The sequence below is a fragment of the Panthera tigris genome, chromosome A1, assembly GCF_018350195.1.
Source record: "Panthera tigris isolate Pti1 chromosome A1, P.tigris_Pti1_mat1.1, whole genome shotgun sequence".
Taxonomy (NCBI): Eukaryota; Metazoa; Chordata; class Mammalia; order Carnivora; family Felidae; genus Panthera; species Panthera tigris.
In genome coordinates, this window is record NC_056660.1 from 135,559,955 (window position 1) to 135,577,348 (window position 17,394).

A 17,394-nucleotide genomic window follows, 5' to 3' on the forward strand; every position below is an offset into this window, starting at 1 on the left:
CTTTTTTTTGGTTTTTAAAAATTTTTTTAAGCTCAACATCCACCAACCTTGGGCCCGAATGGAGGACTCTGAGATCAAGAGTCATGCACTCTACTGACTGAGACAGCCAGGGGCCCCTCTTCTGCCCATTTTTAAATTGGATTATTTGTTTTTTGGGTGTTAAGTTCTATCAGTTCTTCACATATTTTGGATACTAACCCTTTATGGGCTATGTCATTTGCAACTATCTTCTCCCTTTCAGTAGGCTACCTTTTAGTTTTGATAACCATTACCTTTGCTGTGCAGAAACTTTTCATTTTAACGGAGTCCCAGTAGTTTATTTTTGCTTTTATTTCCTTTGTCTCAGGAGACTTATTTAGAAAAATGTTATGACCAATGTCAGAGATTTCACTGCCTGTACCCTCTTCAAGCTTTTTATGGTTTCAATTATCATATTTAGGTCTTTAATCCATTTTGGGTTTATTTTTGTGTATGGTGAAATAAAGTGGACCAGTTTTGTTCTTTTCCATGCGGCTGTCCAGTTTTCCCAACACCATTTGTTGAGATTTTTTTTTAAGTTCTTTTATTTGAGAGACAGAGAGTATGAGCAGGGTAGGGGCAGAGAGAGAGGGAGAATCTCAAGCAGGCCTTGAGCTGTGCACACAAAGAGCAACATGGGGCTTGAACCCACGAACTGTGAGATTATGACCTGAGTTGAAACGAATTGGACACTTAACCAAATGAGCCACCCAAGCACCCCTAAGAGATTATCTTTCTCCCAATGCATACTCAATCTCGCCTTTGCCAAAGATTAACTGACCATATAATTGTGGGTTTATTTTTGGGTCTTCTGTTCTATTCCACTGATCTATGCATGAATTTTTATGCCAGTACCATACTGTTTTAATTGCTACTTCTTTGTAACCTAACATGAAATCTGGAGTTGTGATACCTTCAGTTTTGTTCTTGCGTTTCAAGATTGCTTTGGCTATTCGACGTTTTGCAGTTCCATACAAATTTTAGGATCGTTTTAGTTCTGTGAAAAATACTGTTAATATCTTCACAGGGATTTCATTAAATGTGTAGACTGCTTTGGGTAGTACAAACATATTAACAATATTTGTTCTTACAACCCATAGCATGGAATGTCTTCCCATTTCTTTGTCTTGAATTTGGCTGGCATTTCATTCACCTCTAAGTTTATTGCAGCATTATTTACAATAGCCAAATTACGGAAGCAGCCCAAGTGTCCACTGATACATGAATGCATAAAGATGTGGTATACATACACAATGCAATATTACTCAGCCATCAAAAAGAACAAAATCTTTTCACTTGCAACGATGTGGACGAAGCTAGAGAGTATAACGCTAAATGAAATAGCTCGGAGAAAGACAAATACCATACGATCTCACTTATATACAGAATTAAGGAACAAAGTAAGAAAAGGGAGGACACCTGGCTGGCTTAGTCAGTACAGGATGCAATTCTTGATCTCAGAGTAGTGAGTTCAAGCCCCATACTGGGCTTGGAACCTACTTAAAGTAATATAAATTAAAATAAAATACTTTTAAAAAAAGAAAAAAGAGAGACAAACCAAGAAATAGACTTAACTATCAAAAACAAACTGATGGTTAACAAATGCGAGGGGGCGGGGGGGGGGCACTGCTGAACTAGGTGAAGGGGATTAAGAGTAAATTTACCATGGTAAGCCCTGAGTAATGTATAGAAATTGTTGAGCCACTATGTTGTACAGCTGAAACTAGTTTAACATTGTATGTCAAGAATACTGGAATTAAAATTAAAAAAAAATAAACTAAAAAAAAAAGAATCCTACTCTCCAACTATCACCTAACCTCTGCAACTTACTTCTTCTATCTGGATGATGACAATCATTCCACTTGACTAGAACAAAACAGTGATCCTCCAAATTTTTAAACTTTTACTATCCTAATGTCCTCCCTTCCTTTCTTAGCCAGCTTAAATTCCATGGTCAATTACTAACATAATTACCTTGTACCCCTCCCTCCCTTATATCCACTTGGTAAAACTACAGCCCTATTATTTTCAACACTTAATTCACTGTGTGCCTGCCCTCACACACCTGAATTCAACTTAGCTGGAGAAAAACACAATCAAGCTGTCTAGTATCTTTTAAACTCAAGACCAAAATCTCAAGTAGACCTGTCATGTTGCCTAACAACACTTCCACTACATTTCCCTAGTCCAATACTCCTCTACTCTCCCCACTTTTCACCTACTTTCTACTTTCTTTCTTCTCAAAACTCCCAACACCTGCCTCCCCTCACTCCTAGTTGATGACCTTATTTCTTTTACTGAGAACAGCCACAATCAAAAGACAGCTTCCACAAATCTGTCCATCCACACAAGTCTGTGCCCATGTAACTGTCACATGAACTGTCAATGTTTCTAACAAAGGCCAAATCCATCTTCTCATATCTACTCTAGAACACTGCTTCGACACTTCTTTTGCCCCTTGTATCATCAAGTTTTCCATCCTTATTCAATCTTTCGCACCAGACCAAAAAGCATTGAAACAGATTTCTATCATCTAACAACAACAAAAAAAAACAACAGTTAAGAATCCTGTTTATTTTACCCTCCCCTTCATCTATTGGCCAATTTCTCTACCTTCTATTTACAAAACTTGAAATATTTACTTACAAGTTTTGCCTTGACTTTCTCCTCTCCCCGCTCCAAACTCACTCCAATCAGATTTCACCCAAGGCTGAGCTTCTCATTTCCCTCCCTTATAAACCTATTCCACTTGCAGTCTTCTGACTTCAGTACATCTCAGGAAAAAACAATTTCATCTTTTCATGACTGCAGGTCAATCTTGGAATTATCTTTGATTTTCCTCTCTCAAACCTCCATTATCGAATCCATATGCAAAACCCGTTGCCTCTGATTTCAAATTATACCCGGAAAGCAAATACCTTGCTTTCCATCGCTAACACCTCGATGTAAAACTGGCACATTTCAATAGTCTCCTCCTTGGTTTACCTGCTTCACCCCGGCCTGCCCCCGCACACTCCCCAATCAGAAACAATGGACAAACCAAGGCAAAATCAAGTTGAGGTAGGGAATCAGTTCTAACCCATCAGGGTGCCCAAGCCGCACGAGGAAGGAGCCTGTAGCTAAAACTCCCAAATGAGGAAAGCCATAGAAACCTGTGGAATACCGCCCCGCAGTTAGCGAACCCGACCGGGCCAGCCCAAGCGCGGAAGCCCCTAGCGGGACGCTCGGTGCGAGCCCAGTGAGCCTGTCTGAAGGCGATGCCGTCCAAGATCTCACCTGGCCTGTGCCACGCCGGAACAGCACCGAATCCTCCTGCTCGGGGACACCGCTGCCTCCCCCCATCGCCATGGCGAGCCTACTGCCGGGTACACGGCGTGGGCTCCGTCCCTCTGAAAGTGACAACTTCCGCCGCTGGAGGCTTCTGGGAGCGGAAGAGTACGGTGTCCTGGAGATCGGCCACGAGGCCTGGGAGACTCCTGGTGCTTTCTTTAGGAGTCGACTTGCTCTTTCCTGTGTTCAATTCTTTGGTTTCACATTTTCCTATGTTGGTAGAGTGTTTCCCACCAAGGACTTTTTTTGTTTTAAACAATATATTTTTTAAACAATAGATTTACATAGAAAATAATGTTCATTGCAAATAACATAGAAAACATGGGTAATACAAAAAAATAAGGGGCGCCTCGTGGCTCAGGGGGTTGAGGGTTTGACTCTTGATTTCCCCTCAGATTATGATCCCAGGGTTTTGGGATCCAGCCCTGTGTTCTGCTCAGTGCTGAGCCTGGAGATTCCTTAAGATTCTCAATCACTCTGCCCCTCTCCCGTACTCCTGCATATACTGTCTAAAACAAACAAAAATAAGCCCAGATGTAACCAATGATGATGATATCGCCACCATTTAAAAAGTGCTTTACAGAGTTTTTTATTTTATTTTTTTAGAGAGAGCACGTGAGCCAGGGAGAGGGGCAGAGGTAGAGAGAATCTTAAGGCATCTCTATGCTCAGCGCAAGGCCAGACAAGGGGCTCAACCCCAGCACCCTGGGGTCATAACCTCAGCTGAAATCAAGAGTCCCACGCTCCACCTGCTGAGTCACCCAGGCACCTTTGTATTTTATTTTCACGACCCCATAAACGACGGGTTATTATTCCCATTTTAAAGATAAGTAAACTTACTGTGGTACTTGTATACTATAGACTACTACCCAGCAATTAAAAAATAGGAATGAGGATCTCCCAAAATGCTTAGACTTGATTTGGGGGTTGTGAGTTTCAGCCCCACAATGGGTTGTAGAGATTAGTTAAAAAGAAAAATCTTTTAAGAATTAAGTATTGATATACGAGGAAAAGAAAGAAAAAAAAAAAAAAGGAAACAGGCACAGCATTTACACAGCTGCCTGGATTCCAGGTAGCAGAGTTCATTCCTTTAGCTACTTCTCAATTTTAACGTTTGAGTTAATATCCATTCTCCCAAGTCTTCTTTGGTAAATTTTCAAACTTAAAAAAAAAAAAAAAGGTCAAAATAAACAAAGGGGACCGCATCAAACTTTCATCCTTTGCACAGTGAAGGAAACCAACAAAAGAAAAGACAACCTACACTGAATGGGTGAAGACATTCTCACATACGATCTGATAAGGGATTAATATCCAAAATCTATAAAGAACTCCTAAAACTCAATGTAACAAAACCAAAACAGCAACCTAATAAAAAAATGTGCAGAGGCCCTGCATAGACATTTTCCCAAAGAACACATACAGATGTCAATAGGTACACGAAAAGATGCTCAGTATCACTAACCCTCAGGAAAATGCAAATCAAAACCACAATGAGCTATTACCTCACAGGTGTCAGAATGGCTATTATCAAAAAGACAAGAGAGAACAAGTGTTACTAAGGATGCAAAGAAAAGAATTCTCGGGGACTATTGGTGGGAACATAAATTGTTGTGGACACTAGATGAGTGGTAAAGATATGTTTACACACATGCACAATGGAATATAGACATAAAAAGAATGAAATCTTTACAACATGGACACACCTAGATGATATCATGCTAAGTGAAATGAGTCAGAGAAAGACAAATTACCATACGACTTCATTTATATGTGGAAACTAAAAAACAAATGAACATAATAGATTTATAGAGAACTCACAATTGCCACAGGATGGGGGTGGGGGGAGTATGAGGATAGATAAAGTGAAAGGGATAGAGAAGAAAAGTGGGATCAAATGTTGTCTAATGTTTAATGCTATGCTGCGTTTTTTTCCCCCTGTCTTTACATGGGTCAAGCAGGTCTTTAAATCTTAGTAGGCATTTACCATTTACTTTTCCAGATTATTCATTAATATTTAGGATTGCCAGATGGATTCCACGTATACATGTATTATAATTTTCTTAAAAAATATATCTACCCAAGGAAGTTTGAGGGCTCCCCTTTGGCTTCTATCAATATCAGAAACAGATCTATTTTTTAAAAAGTCACTTAGATTTTTCTCAATCATAAAAATTCTAATAATGGCATTAAAAAAATTTTTTTTAACAAATTTTTTTTTACATTTTTATTTATTGAGAGACAGACAGAGCACAGGTGGGGGAGGGGCAGAGAGCAAAGGAGACAGAATCTGAAGCAGGTTCCAGGCTCTGAGCTGTCAGCACATAGTCCAACCGAGGGTGCCTGGGTGGCTCAGTCGGTTAAGCGTCTGACTTTGGCTCAGGTCATGATCTCACGGTTTGTGAGTCTGAGCCCCGTGTCAGGCTCTGTGCTGTCAGATTGGAGCCTACTTTGGGTTCTGTGTCTCCTTCTCTTTCTGCCCCTCCCCTGTAAGGGTTAAATTGTAGTGTAGGGCTAATGCTTACCTTGAAAAATAACAGCTTTGTGTTGACACTGAAGGTTAAGAGACAACAGCCTTGCTTTGCTCTGGTAAACTACGCCTCATACCCTTGTAAATTAGGCTTCACCAATTAAGGCAACAAAAGTTCAAAGAAAAGAGCATCAGAGGCAGGGTCAAGGAGATCCACTGGTTGCAACTTAGAGGCAGAAAGTCTAAAGTAAACACCTCATTAGGCAACTGTTTCTAACTCATCTGGAACCTGTTTCTTTGTTCTGTTCCCAGGTGATGATAAAACGATGTGATCGGTTATAAAAACTCTGTCCCCCGGCTGTTCGAGGCCGCACTCTTATCAAGAGTGTTGGTCCCGATCGGTCGCCTTGCCTCTCATTGTAATAAACTTTGTTGTGACTGTCACTGGTGCCCGTAGCATTCTGTTTCAGGAGTCGTGTGGATGCAACATCCCCCACCTGTGCTCTGTCTCTCAAAAATAAAAATGTAAAAAAAATTTTTTTAACGTTTAATTTTGAGAGAGAGAAGCTAAAAAAATTTTTTTTTAACGTTTATTTAATTTTGAGAGAGAGAGAGAGAAGCTCAGAGAGAATGGGATAGAAGGTCCAAAGTGGGCTCTGTGCTGACAACAGGCCAAAGCAGGGCTCAAACTGACCACCTGGAGAGCAATAGTCACATGGTTCCTCTGACTGGGCCAGCCAGGCACCCCCTCACAATGACATTTGATGTAGAAATTTAGACAGAATTTGAAAAGAGGTTTTTGTCTTTATATTTTTTGAGATATAACTTATATATCATAAAATTCACCATCTTAAAGCATACACTTTAGTAGTTTTTAGTATATTTGAAAGGTTATATAGCTGCCACCAATTCCAGAACATTTTCATCACCTTAAAAAGCAACATTAGCAGTCACTCTCCATTCTTCCCTCCTTCCAGCTGCTCACCACTACTAATCTACTTTCTGTCTTTATGGATTTACTTGTTCTGGATATTTTATACAAATGCAATCTATGGCCCTTTGTGTCTGGACTTTTTCACTTAGCCTAAGGTTTTCAAGGAAAAATTAGCATTTTAATACATTTAGAATGGCAGGTTCTTTGTTGAAAAAAGTATTTTTACTTACCAGGATCCTCAACAAAAATGAACCTATGGCATTTTTGTTCTCAAAGAAAAGATGATGTTCTTTTATTCCTGATGGTGACATCCATAATTGAATTACTCTATTTTACAAAGTTATTTCATATGATAGACAAAGCACTCAAAGCACTGTGTGGTGAACTTCCAAAGGAAAACCATTTCCCAATTTGAAGGCACTTATTTAAACATTAAATTTAACATCAGGAACTGGAACAGTCTTTGTGTATATGGAATTTCAATACCAAAATCCTACCTTCCATGACTCTTGGAAATTGCCCTTGAGCAAATAAAGAAATAAAATGATTAGTGACCAGGCTTCCAATTTGATTTTCCAATTTGAATTTCAAATGGGATAGTGCATAAACAAATGACAAGGCCAAAGCCAATTAGTTCTTTAGCATTACATTAACAGGGTCTAGGGGCAGGAGATCATAGATGGGTCTGTGATTTTAGCACAAAATGGCTCATTTAACTGTTAAAGCAGCAGAACGTTAAAAATTACAAATGATGTTTTGGAAGAATATTTGAATGATGTAATGGACAAATGGTAGTGTAATTCATAGAGGGATAGATAGAATTGGCCATCCAGTATGTAAAGGTTTGAGTCCCCACCCTCATATCATATATCAAAATACATTCTGGGTGATTTTTATAAACTTGGGATGGGGGAGATCTTAAGATAGAAACAAGAAACCATGCAAGTACTGAAAACCTGAATACCTTTTGGGAGTCACATGGGTAATGTAAATGAGTTAAGGAGGAATAAGCAAAAGGTGTTGTGGGTACTGTCATCAGTAAAGCGGAGCCTGTACCTCCCCACCTCCCACTCACTCGACTCAATCCCTGCCCAAAGGTATTCAAGTTCACATTAAAAAGTTTTGACAAATGGGGTGCCTGGGTGGCTCAGTTAGTTATGTGTCTGATTTTGACTCAGGCCATGATCTCTCAGTTCATCAGTTCGAGCCCCACATTGGGCTGTCTGCTGTGAGCGTGGGACCCACTTCAGATCCTCTGCCCTCCTCTCTCTCTGCCCCTCCCCTGCTTGTGCTGTCTCTCAAAAATAAACATTAAAAAAATTTTTTTTAAGTTTTAACACGTCAGCCGGGATAAGTCTGCTGTCAGTCTGCACCCTTACTTATAAAGAAACTACACTTACGGTAATGTAATTACAAGCAAAATAAAATGAAACTACAAACAATAGTGTGGAAAATATTCGTAACCTATTAAAAAAAACTGTAGAAAAACAGACAAGAACAAACTATTCCTTGAAGAAAAAAAAATGGCCAATAAATATGAAAATAAGCCTCAGCTCTGCGCTTAGCTGGCCTGATTTCACATCCCTAACCTGCCACTTACTAGCTGGGTAACCTTGGTGGCGATTCCTTAATTAAAATCTCAATTTCTTTGCCTATAAAGATAGGTATCATAGTACCCACATGTGAAAGCTAAGTAAAATAAAAAGCATAAAGCAGAGAAAATATGAATAGATCGGAAGAGAAAATCCAAATGCCCAATAAACATGGTAAAACATTCAACCTCTGCAGTCCAGAAATTACAGGGGCACCTGGGTGGCTCAGTCCATTGAGTGTCTGACTTTGGCTCGGGTCATGATCTTGCAGTTCGTGCATTGGAGCCCCGTGTTGGGCTCTGTGCTGACAGCTCAGAGCCTGGAGCCTGCTTCAGAATCTGTGTCTCCCTCTCTCTCTGCCCCTTCCCTACTCACACTCTCTCAAAAATAAACATGAAAAAAAATTACCAACTAAGATACCACTTTTCCCACTCAGGATGGCAATATTAGAGATTAATATTTGATGTTATCAAGGGCATGGGAAATGGAGCTATTCTCTTGTGGGAAATATCTGCTTAAAATTGCAAACGCATGGAATATACCTTTGTACTAGGAATCCTACCTTTAAGAATCCATTCTTATAGGAATAAAAGAACTATCACATAGTTAAGTATGACTATATTACAGAATTGTTTTTAGTGGCAGAAGCTTACAAACATCCTCAATTTCCATGAGTAAGGAAATTACTTGATAAATTACTATACCAAGGGTAGATTTATAGGGACTGACCTGTAGGCATAGCTTAAAAAAAAAAAAAAAATCAAGTTACAGCTAAGTTTTCCACTTTTGTTTAAAAAAAAAAAAAATTCCCTGTAGTGGGTTGAATGGTGGCCCCCAAAATGATATGTCCACCAGATACAGCTATTGTGATTTGACCTTATTTGGAAAAGGGTTTTGCTAATGTAACTAAGGAACTCAAGATAAGATCATCCCAAACTAGAGTGGGCCCTAAACCTAGTGACAGGCATCCTTGTAATAAACAAGAAGAAAACTGAGAAAAGAAGGTTGTGTGAAGAGAGACATAGGAGTTATGGTGCCACAAGCAAACCAATGCCCAGAGCTACTAGATACTGGAAGAGGCAAAGATTTTCCCCTCAAATCTTCACAGGGCTTATGGTCCTGCTGATAACTTGTTTTTAGACTTCTGGCCTGTAGAACTGTGAGAGAATAAATTTCTATTGTTATAAGCCACCAAGTTTGTGGTAATTTGTTATAGCAACCCTAGTAAATCCTCAATATCCGTTAGTTATGGTTATGTTTATGAATGCTTAAGCGAGCATTGAGGAAAACTAGACCACAGTTTTATGTATCTTATGTCCCAGCAAATTTCATTCTTAATATATAAGTAGAAGTCATGACCACGAAAATATAAATAAAAAATGTTTATGACAGAATCATTCTTAAAAACTTCAAACTAAGAGCAAACGAAATGCCCATGAAAAGTAGAGTGGATAACTAAGTTATGGTGTATTTATGTAACAATACTACACGGTTCCATGTTTAAGATGGCACTACTGATACATAAAAGACAAAGCATTCTCAAAGACATAATGTTGAACAAATGAAGTCCAAATCCCATGCGTGCATTCCACATATGTGAAATTCAAAAACATGCAAAATGAATCTATAGTGATTGTCACAAAGCAGCCTGCTAGAAATGTCCATGTACCTCATTCTTGGTACAGTCTATGTAAAAGCCAATAAAAATAATATACTTACGATGTTCTTTAATACCATTTCACTGGGATAAATGCCCAGGATTGCACTTACGGGACTATACACTAAGGGTATATTTAGTTTCTTATGTTACTCATTTATGGCTAAAGTTCTTTCAGTCTTTTTGTTACATTTTCCCAAATTTTTAATCATGAGCAGGCGTTGAATTTTGGGGGGTTGAAAGCTGGTGGAGGTAACAGTGTATGCCCTTCATCATTTCTCACACTTCAGACATTTCCTTCTCACTTTCACCATTAACCATATCATGTATCTGTATTTTTTAATTTTAATCTTAGCCTTGCAACAAGATTAGTGGACTCTACAAGTCTGCCCAGAGTCTCTTCCCTCCTTTCTGGCAACAGAACCCCACATTTGCTAGGGGGACCACCTGTTCCTCACTGGATGAAGTCTTGGTTATACCATCATCTTAGGCACCTACCCTCCCCTTGCTGAGGGGTAGGCATGTAACCTAAACAAGTTCATTTGGAGGAATCTGGATGGCATTATGACTGAAAATAATTGCCCAAATTTCAATCCGATAGCAGCGTTGTGGGGAAAAAAGCTTCTCATGGTACCTGGAGCTATCCCCCACTGTTGACTTTTCCCAAGGCTTCCGTCTTCAACTTTTCCTTGGACTCTGGAGTCTGTCATCCACTTAAATATTCGTTGTGGTTATTTGTAATTAATGATTCTGTTTGCAACTAGAAATTTCAATTTACCATCAAATCACAGATCTGATGTGCTTCTAGGTCTTCAAGCATACCAATACATAACTCTATGTTAAGTGTCTATTCATAAGCCACCCTAACAGTCATCTTTAGTAAAATATCTTGAATACCTCCTACCCGCCCCCCCAAATTCCAAGTCCTTGACAAAATCCTTCATCATGCAATATATGTCTATAAAAACAAAGTATTCAATAGGATTTTGTCTTGATTACAGCCAGGTTGGTAGACTATTTCTTGGAAACTAAAAAACTGTAAAAAACCTTTTTTCGGTAATACTGAAGGAAATGTTCCTGCATGGATGCACCAGCAAGCAAAGTCATGTCCAACTGATAAAGTAGCATGAGTAGGATGTGGTATGGGAAATATTTCTATAAAAGCTCTATTAATCAAAATCAAATTTTAACATTTCAATTTTCCTGGGCAAATAGCCTAACAGCAGGCTACTCTGAACTTTTTCATGCGTGTTAGTTAATTTAGTGGTAAAACGTTTTTGTTTTTAAGAAGCAAAGTTCTAAGGAAAAGCCTGTATGAAGTGTTAAACTTTGCTGTAATTTATGGGAAATTCTAATGGAAAATTATGATTGACAAGTCCATAAAAATAATTCAGTTTTTCAATTCAATTCTCATGTTTTTTTTTTTTCTTTTTTTTAAATAGGTCCTCATCACCAAAGGCAAATAGGAGTTTACCTCAACAAGTTGACATGCTCTGTGCTTAGGTTGTATCATTGCTAGTACCCGACACAGATGGTAAGACGTACCAATCTCATTATCTAAACCGCCAAAGTCAATTTTATATTAGGTTTCCACGTGAGGGATATTTTCCATTCCGTAGCTTCATGAGGTATGATTGACAGTATATTTAAGGTATACAATATGATTTGACATACACATATTGTCCGAGGACATGCTTGTTTAAGGTCAATAGTTTTCAAATAGCTTATAGGCTCAAAGCTAACAGCAGGACACATGCCTTGAATAGAAAGGAGCTCTTTTCATAAAGGCACAACTTGAAAATACATCAAGATTCTCACTTTATCCAAGTGAGTAGACTCTTCCCATCTATGAAAACATGCAGAAAAAGAACAAAATATACTTTTTAAAAAGTGAGAAAACTAAGGTCAGTAATCAGTATTTCCTGCAAGCTTTACTTTTCAAAAGCACCTATAGTGTGTTAAGTGGGTAACAATTTCTTACACACACAACTAACAGAAAAGGCATTCAAAAGGAGTCAAGTAGCTGATGAAACTGACCTGTTATCACCTTGGGCAGGAGTGGCTGCTACCTCTTACATTTCAGCAGGACTTAGGAAGATTGCTAACAACAATCCAGTACCTCCTATTAAGGATGATGCAAGACAGTAACTTTAACGCCTAGAAGAGTGTTCCGTGGTCTTCGGAATTTAAGTTACATTTTAAAGTTGGCACTACTTTGTCTAAATTTTATCTTGCTTTAGCAACATACCAAAAGAATTATCTAAAGTGAATATATAAGTTTACTTCACTGACTGGATGCAATTATTCATCTATATTTTTCCTTACTCTCTTCTTATTCAGGTATTAAGGGAAATACCTTGACCAGTTACCCTCTTAAGCTGGAGCCTGCTTTGGAATCTGTGTCTCCCTCTCTTTCTGCTCCTCCCCAGCTTGTGCTCTGTCTCTCTTGATCTCGGAAATAAACATGAAGAAAAAAGTTTAGCTATTTAACTTACCCTGCTTAAATATACTACAACCAAAGAAACTAAAGTGTCAATACATTAGAGCAATTAAACTTCATTTCTTCCTGTCACGGAACTTTTGTCGGCTTTGAGGAAACACAGTCATGTTCAAGTAAAAAATGAAACCCTTTATCTTAACAATGAATTCATTCAAGTAAATGCCATCAAATAATTAAGATTCAGTTTTGAAATCTTAATGATTACAACATAGAAATCTTCCTTATCCTAATATTCATGTTCTTTTACAAATTGTACTTTTCCCTAGACTTGTAAGGATTAACTGATTAAAAAAATTTTACATTTTAATATTTTTTATTTTTGAGAGACAGAGAGAGAGACAGAGCACAAGTGGGGAAGGGGCAGAGAGAGAGAGAGAGGGAGACACAGAATCTGAAGCAGGCTCCAGGCTCTGAGCTGTCAGCACAGAGCCCAACCTGGGGCTTGAACCCAGAAACTATAAGATCATGACCTGAGCTGAAGTTGGACACTTAACCAACTAAGCCATCCACCCAGGCATGCTGATTTTTTATTTTTACTTTTTTAATGAGACAGAGTACAAGCAGGGGAGGGACAGAGAGAGAATCCAAAGTAGACTCTATGCTGCCAACACAGAGCCTGACACAGGGCTCAAACCTACAAACCTTAAGATCAATGACCTGAAGTTGGTTGCCCAACCAAGACATTGGTAGAGAGAGAGGGAAACAGAATCCCAAGCAGGCTCTGTGCTCGATCCTAGGAACCTGAGATCATGACCAGAGCCGAAACCAAGAGCCCCTCTTGGTGCCCCTCTAATTCCATCTCTCAGTAGAGAGCTCACTTGGGATTCTCTGTCCCTGTCTCCCAAAATAAAAAAAATTAAAAAAGACATGGATGGCACAAAAACAGATACTCAGATCAATGGAACGGAAGAGAATCCAGAAATGGACCCACAAACGTATGGCCAACTAATCTTTGGCAAAGCAGGAAACAATATCCACTGGAATAAAGACAGTCTCTTCAGCAAGTGGTGCTAGGAAAACTGGACAGCGACATGCAGAAAAATGAACCTGGACCACTTTCCCACACCATACACAAAAATAAACTCAAAATGGATGAAAGACCTAAATTTAAGACAGGAAGTCATCAGAATCCGCGACGAGAAAGCAGGCAAAAACCTCTTTGATCTTGCCCGCACCAACTTCTTACTCAACACGTCTCTAGAAGCAAGGGAAACAAAAGCAAAAATGAACTATTGGGACCTTATCAACATAAAAAGCTTCTGCAGAGTGAAGGAAACAACCAGCAAAACTAAAAGGCAACCGACAGAATGGGAGAAGATATTTGCAAATGATATATCAGGTAAAGGGTTAGTATCCAAAATCTATAAAGAACTTATCAAACACCCAAAAAACAAATAATCCAGTGAAGAAATGGGCAAAAGACATGTCTCCAAAGACATCCAGATGGCCAACAGACACATGAAAAAATGCTCAATATCACTCATCATCCAGGAAATACAAATCAAAACCACTTGAGATACCACCTCACATCTGTCAGAATGGCCAACATTAACAACTCAGGCAACAACAGATGTTGGTGAGGATATGGAGAAAGAGGATCTCTTTTGCACTGCTGGTGGGAGCGCAAATTGGTACAGCCACTCTGGAAAAGAGTATGGAGCTTCCCCAAAAATTAAAAATGGAACTACCCTATGACCCAGCAATTGCACTACTAGGTATTTACCCAAGGGATACAGTATGCTGTTTCAACGGGGCACATTCACCCTAATGTTTATAGCAGCACTATCAACAATAGCCAAAGTATGTAAAGAGCCCAAATGTCCATCAACAGATAAATGGAAAAAGAAGATGTGGTATATATATATACACAATGGAGTATTACTCGGCAATCAAAAAGAATGAAATCTTGCCATTTGCAAATATGTGGTTGGAAGTAGAGGGTATTATGCTAAGCTAAATTAGAGGAAAACAAATACCATAGGGCTTCACTCCTGTGAGGACTTTAAGGCACAGAACAAACGAACCCAAGGGAAGGGAAGCAAAAATAATTTAAAAACAGGGAGGGGGACAAAACAGAAGAGACTCTTAAATATGGACAACAATCGGAAGGTTACTGGAAGAATTGTGGGAGGTGGGATGGTCCAAATGGGTAAGGGGCATTAAGCAATCTACCCCTGAAATCACTGTTGCACTATACACTAACTTGGATGTAAATTAAAAAAAAATTAAAAAATTTTTCAAATTAAAATTGTGAAAACAAAAAGACATGGAAACTACTCATTATGGGGAAAAAAAAAAAAAAAAAAAGCAAAGGATACAGCTCAGAGCCTAACAAGTGCTTTGTATTCATGAATTATCAGTATGTAGAAAACCTGGAGATAGGATTTCAGAAATCAGACCCATCAGGAATCTTTGTGGATGGGGTGCCTGGGTGGTTCAGTTGGTTAAACGTCAAACTCTGGATTTTGGTTCCAGTCATGATCTCATGATTTGGGAGATTGAGCCCCTGCTTGACATTCTCCTCTCCCTCTTCCCTTTTATTAATAAAGTTGACTTTAAGACCTACATTAAGTTAATGACAAAGATTCTAGATTTAAAAGAGATTATGTTAGCTTATCACATTACCTCTGTTAGATAAACGCTCACTGCTGATAAAAAAATAACATTCAACAATATGTCTCATGCATAGTTTTTGTTTTATTCTTTGAAGAATGGTTCTGAAACATCACACTAAGTCAGGCTGAGAGGTAAAGTTTAAATAGTTTTGTAAGGACATGTTGTAACATAGGACTGCTTACTCCACGGAATTTTAATCAGAGCTTATGATACACCTTGTTGGCAGTAGCACCCAGGTTTGCCAAACAGTCATCATTTTTCTCTCGTCTGCATGGACTTCTTCTCATTAGCTGCCTTCTGCTTTTGTTGCATTATCTCAGAGTCCCTATAATGGGGGAAAAGGCTGTAAGTTGTTACAGAAAACTCAATTTACATTCTCACTTGTTTCCTATACACAACCCATTAAGCATATTAAGATATAATTTAAAAGAAGATATAAAAATTCATGTCTTTGTTTTCTTGGAGACAGAATGGGAAGAAAAAGAATGGAACGGCTTTGAAGCTGGATCTTATTTTGAAAACCATCCCTGTTGTTATGGTCTTGGGCAAGTAACCTCAAAGATCTTTCGACATCACAACACTACTTACCAGGGTTGTTCTATGAAATAGCTACCAAGGTATATACTGGCCATTAGGCAGCTACATACAGAATAATGGCTATTACTCTTGGTTGTCAACACAAGACCCTTATTTAAAAAAGATGTATTTAATGGCTTTGTAATCAACACCTACGATCTGTTCATGAGTTCCAGCCCTGCATCAGGCTTGTTGCAGACAGCTCAGAGCCTGGAGCCTGCTTAGGATTCTGTGTCTTCCTCTCTCTCTACCCTCCCCCTCTTGTGCGCTCTCTCAAAAATAAACATTAAAAAACAAACACAAAAAGCTTATGTATGAGTATGAAGGAAAAACAACACACCTACAAAAAAAAAAAAAAAAAAGTAGTATTTACTTTTCTGTTTGAAACCAAGCTCTGTTGTGCTTGCTGTAACTTCAGTAATGTTACTGAAGTTCAGAGCATCAGTTTCCTGTTCTATACATTGAGGCTAACATTCCTTCTCAGGGTGATGAGTAGAGGTAAAACGTACATAGTACCTAGAACAGAGCTTTCTAACAAGTGGATAATAATTCAACAGTGATTATTATTGAACCAAGCTAGACTAGATCTAGAGATCTAGACATCTTCACTAAAAATTCCAGGTTCACTGATTGGTACTATGTTCACTTTTACTCCAATGTGAGTAAAGAGAAATTTAAGACAAACCTTATCACTTTAATACCACGGAAAGCATCAAGTGATAATTAGCCAATGTGGGGCTTCAACTCATAACCATGGGATCAAGAGCTGCATGGTCCATAGACTGAGCCAGCCAGACACCCCAAAACACTGATCTTTAACTCTAGTTGCACATCAGAATCACCTGAGGAAATTTTTAAAGTTAGGTTTAACTTACAATAAAATTTATCCAGAGCACCTGTTATGCCCAGCCCCAAACCAATTAAAGGACTGGAATTAAAGCACAGGCTTCAGTAACACTCAAGGCTTCCCACGTGTTTCTAATGTGCAGGCTTGAGGACCACAGAGAAGCCCTGCTAAAGCATGTGCAGTCACTTCTTCACCTGACCTCCAAGTTGTACATAGACAAAATTAGAGGGTTTTTTTTTGTCTCCCATTATAGCATGCTTTTATGTGTTCTGGAAGGCCTAACAGTGGGGAAACAAACTATTTGTTACCATCTTAAAAACAGAATGCCTATTTGCAATGATGGTTGCTTCTCTTTGTTCTTCCTGTTTACATACTACCTCAACCCTACATGTGTTTTAAATTCCCATTTAAGGGGAGCAGACATTAAAGACCTCTAATAATTTAGAAACCCAACTTTCTAGTTGTGGAAGCACTGACTTTCTCAACAAATTCTGCTTGGAGAGTTCTAGAATTAAGCAATCTCCTGGCCTCAAAGCCATTCTTAATTAAAACTACAAAAATTGGGGTGCGTGGGTAGCTCAGTCCATTAAGCATCAGACTTGATCTCAGCTCAGGTCTTGATCTCAGGGTTTTGAGTTCAAACACCTCATTGGGCTCAGTGCTGGGCAAGAAACCTACTGAATAAAACCTTTTACAAAGCAAAGCCAAAACACATGCTGGCTTTCATTAAAAAACAAAACAAAACAAACCCCCCCAAACCCCAAAAGTACAACAAAGTAACTACAGTGCAATTGTGAGGTATTTGTTTACTACTGTAAAAAGGCAGCAGATTGATGAAGTTGCAAGGGTTTAAGTAC

General features: G+C 38.7%; 1 protein-coding gene across 2 annotated transcripts in view; it reads right to left on the reverse strand.

Moving 5' to 3' along the window:
• The window catches only part of SMN2 (survival of motor neuron 2, centromeric), a 41,675-nt gene extending 38,256 nt beyond the window's left edge, over positions 1-3,419 (reverse strand). Inside the window, exon 1 of one of the 2 annotated variants that reach the window (XM_007079863.3) lies at positions 3,295-3,419. In XM_007079863.3, coding sequence (XP_007079925.1) covers positions 3,295-3,366 — 72 coding nt within the window. In that variant the 5' untranslated portion in view covers positions 3,367-3,419. The remainder of the gene's footprint in view (positions 1-3,294) is intronic. The other variant, XM_007079862.3, reaches the window with a different exon arrangement.
• Between the last annotated feature and the right edge of the window lie 13,975 nt (positions 3,420-17,394).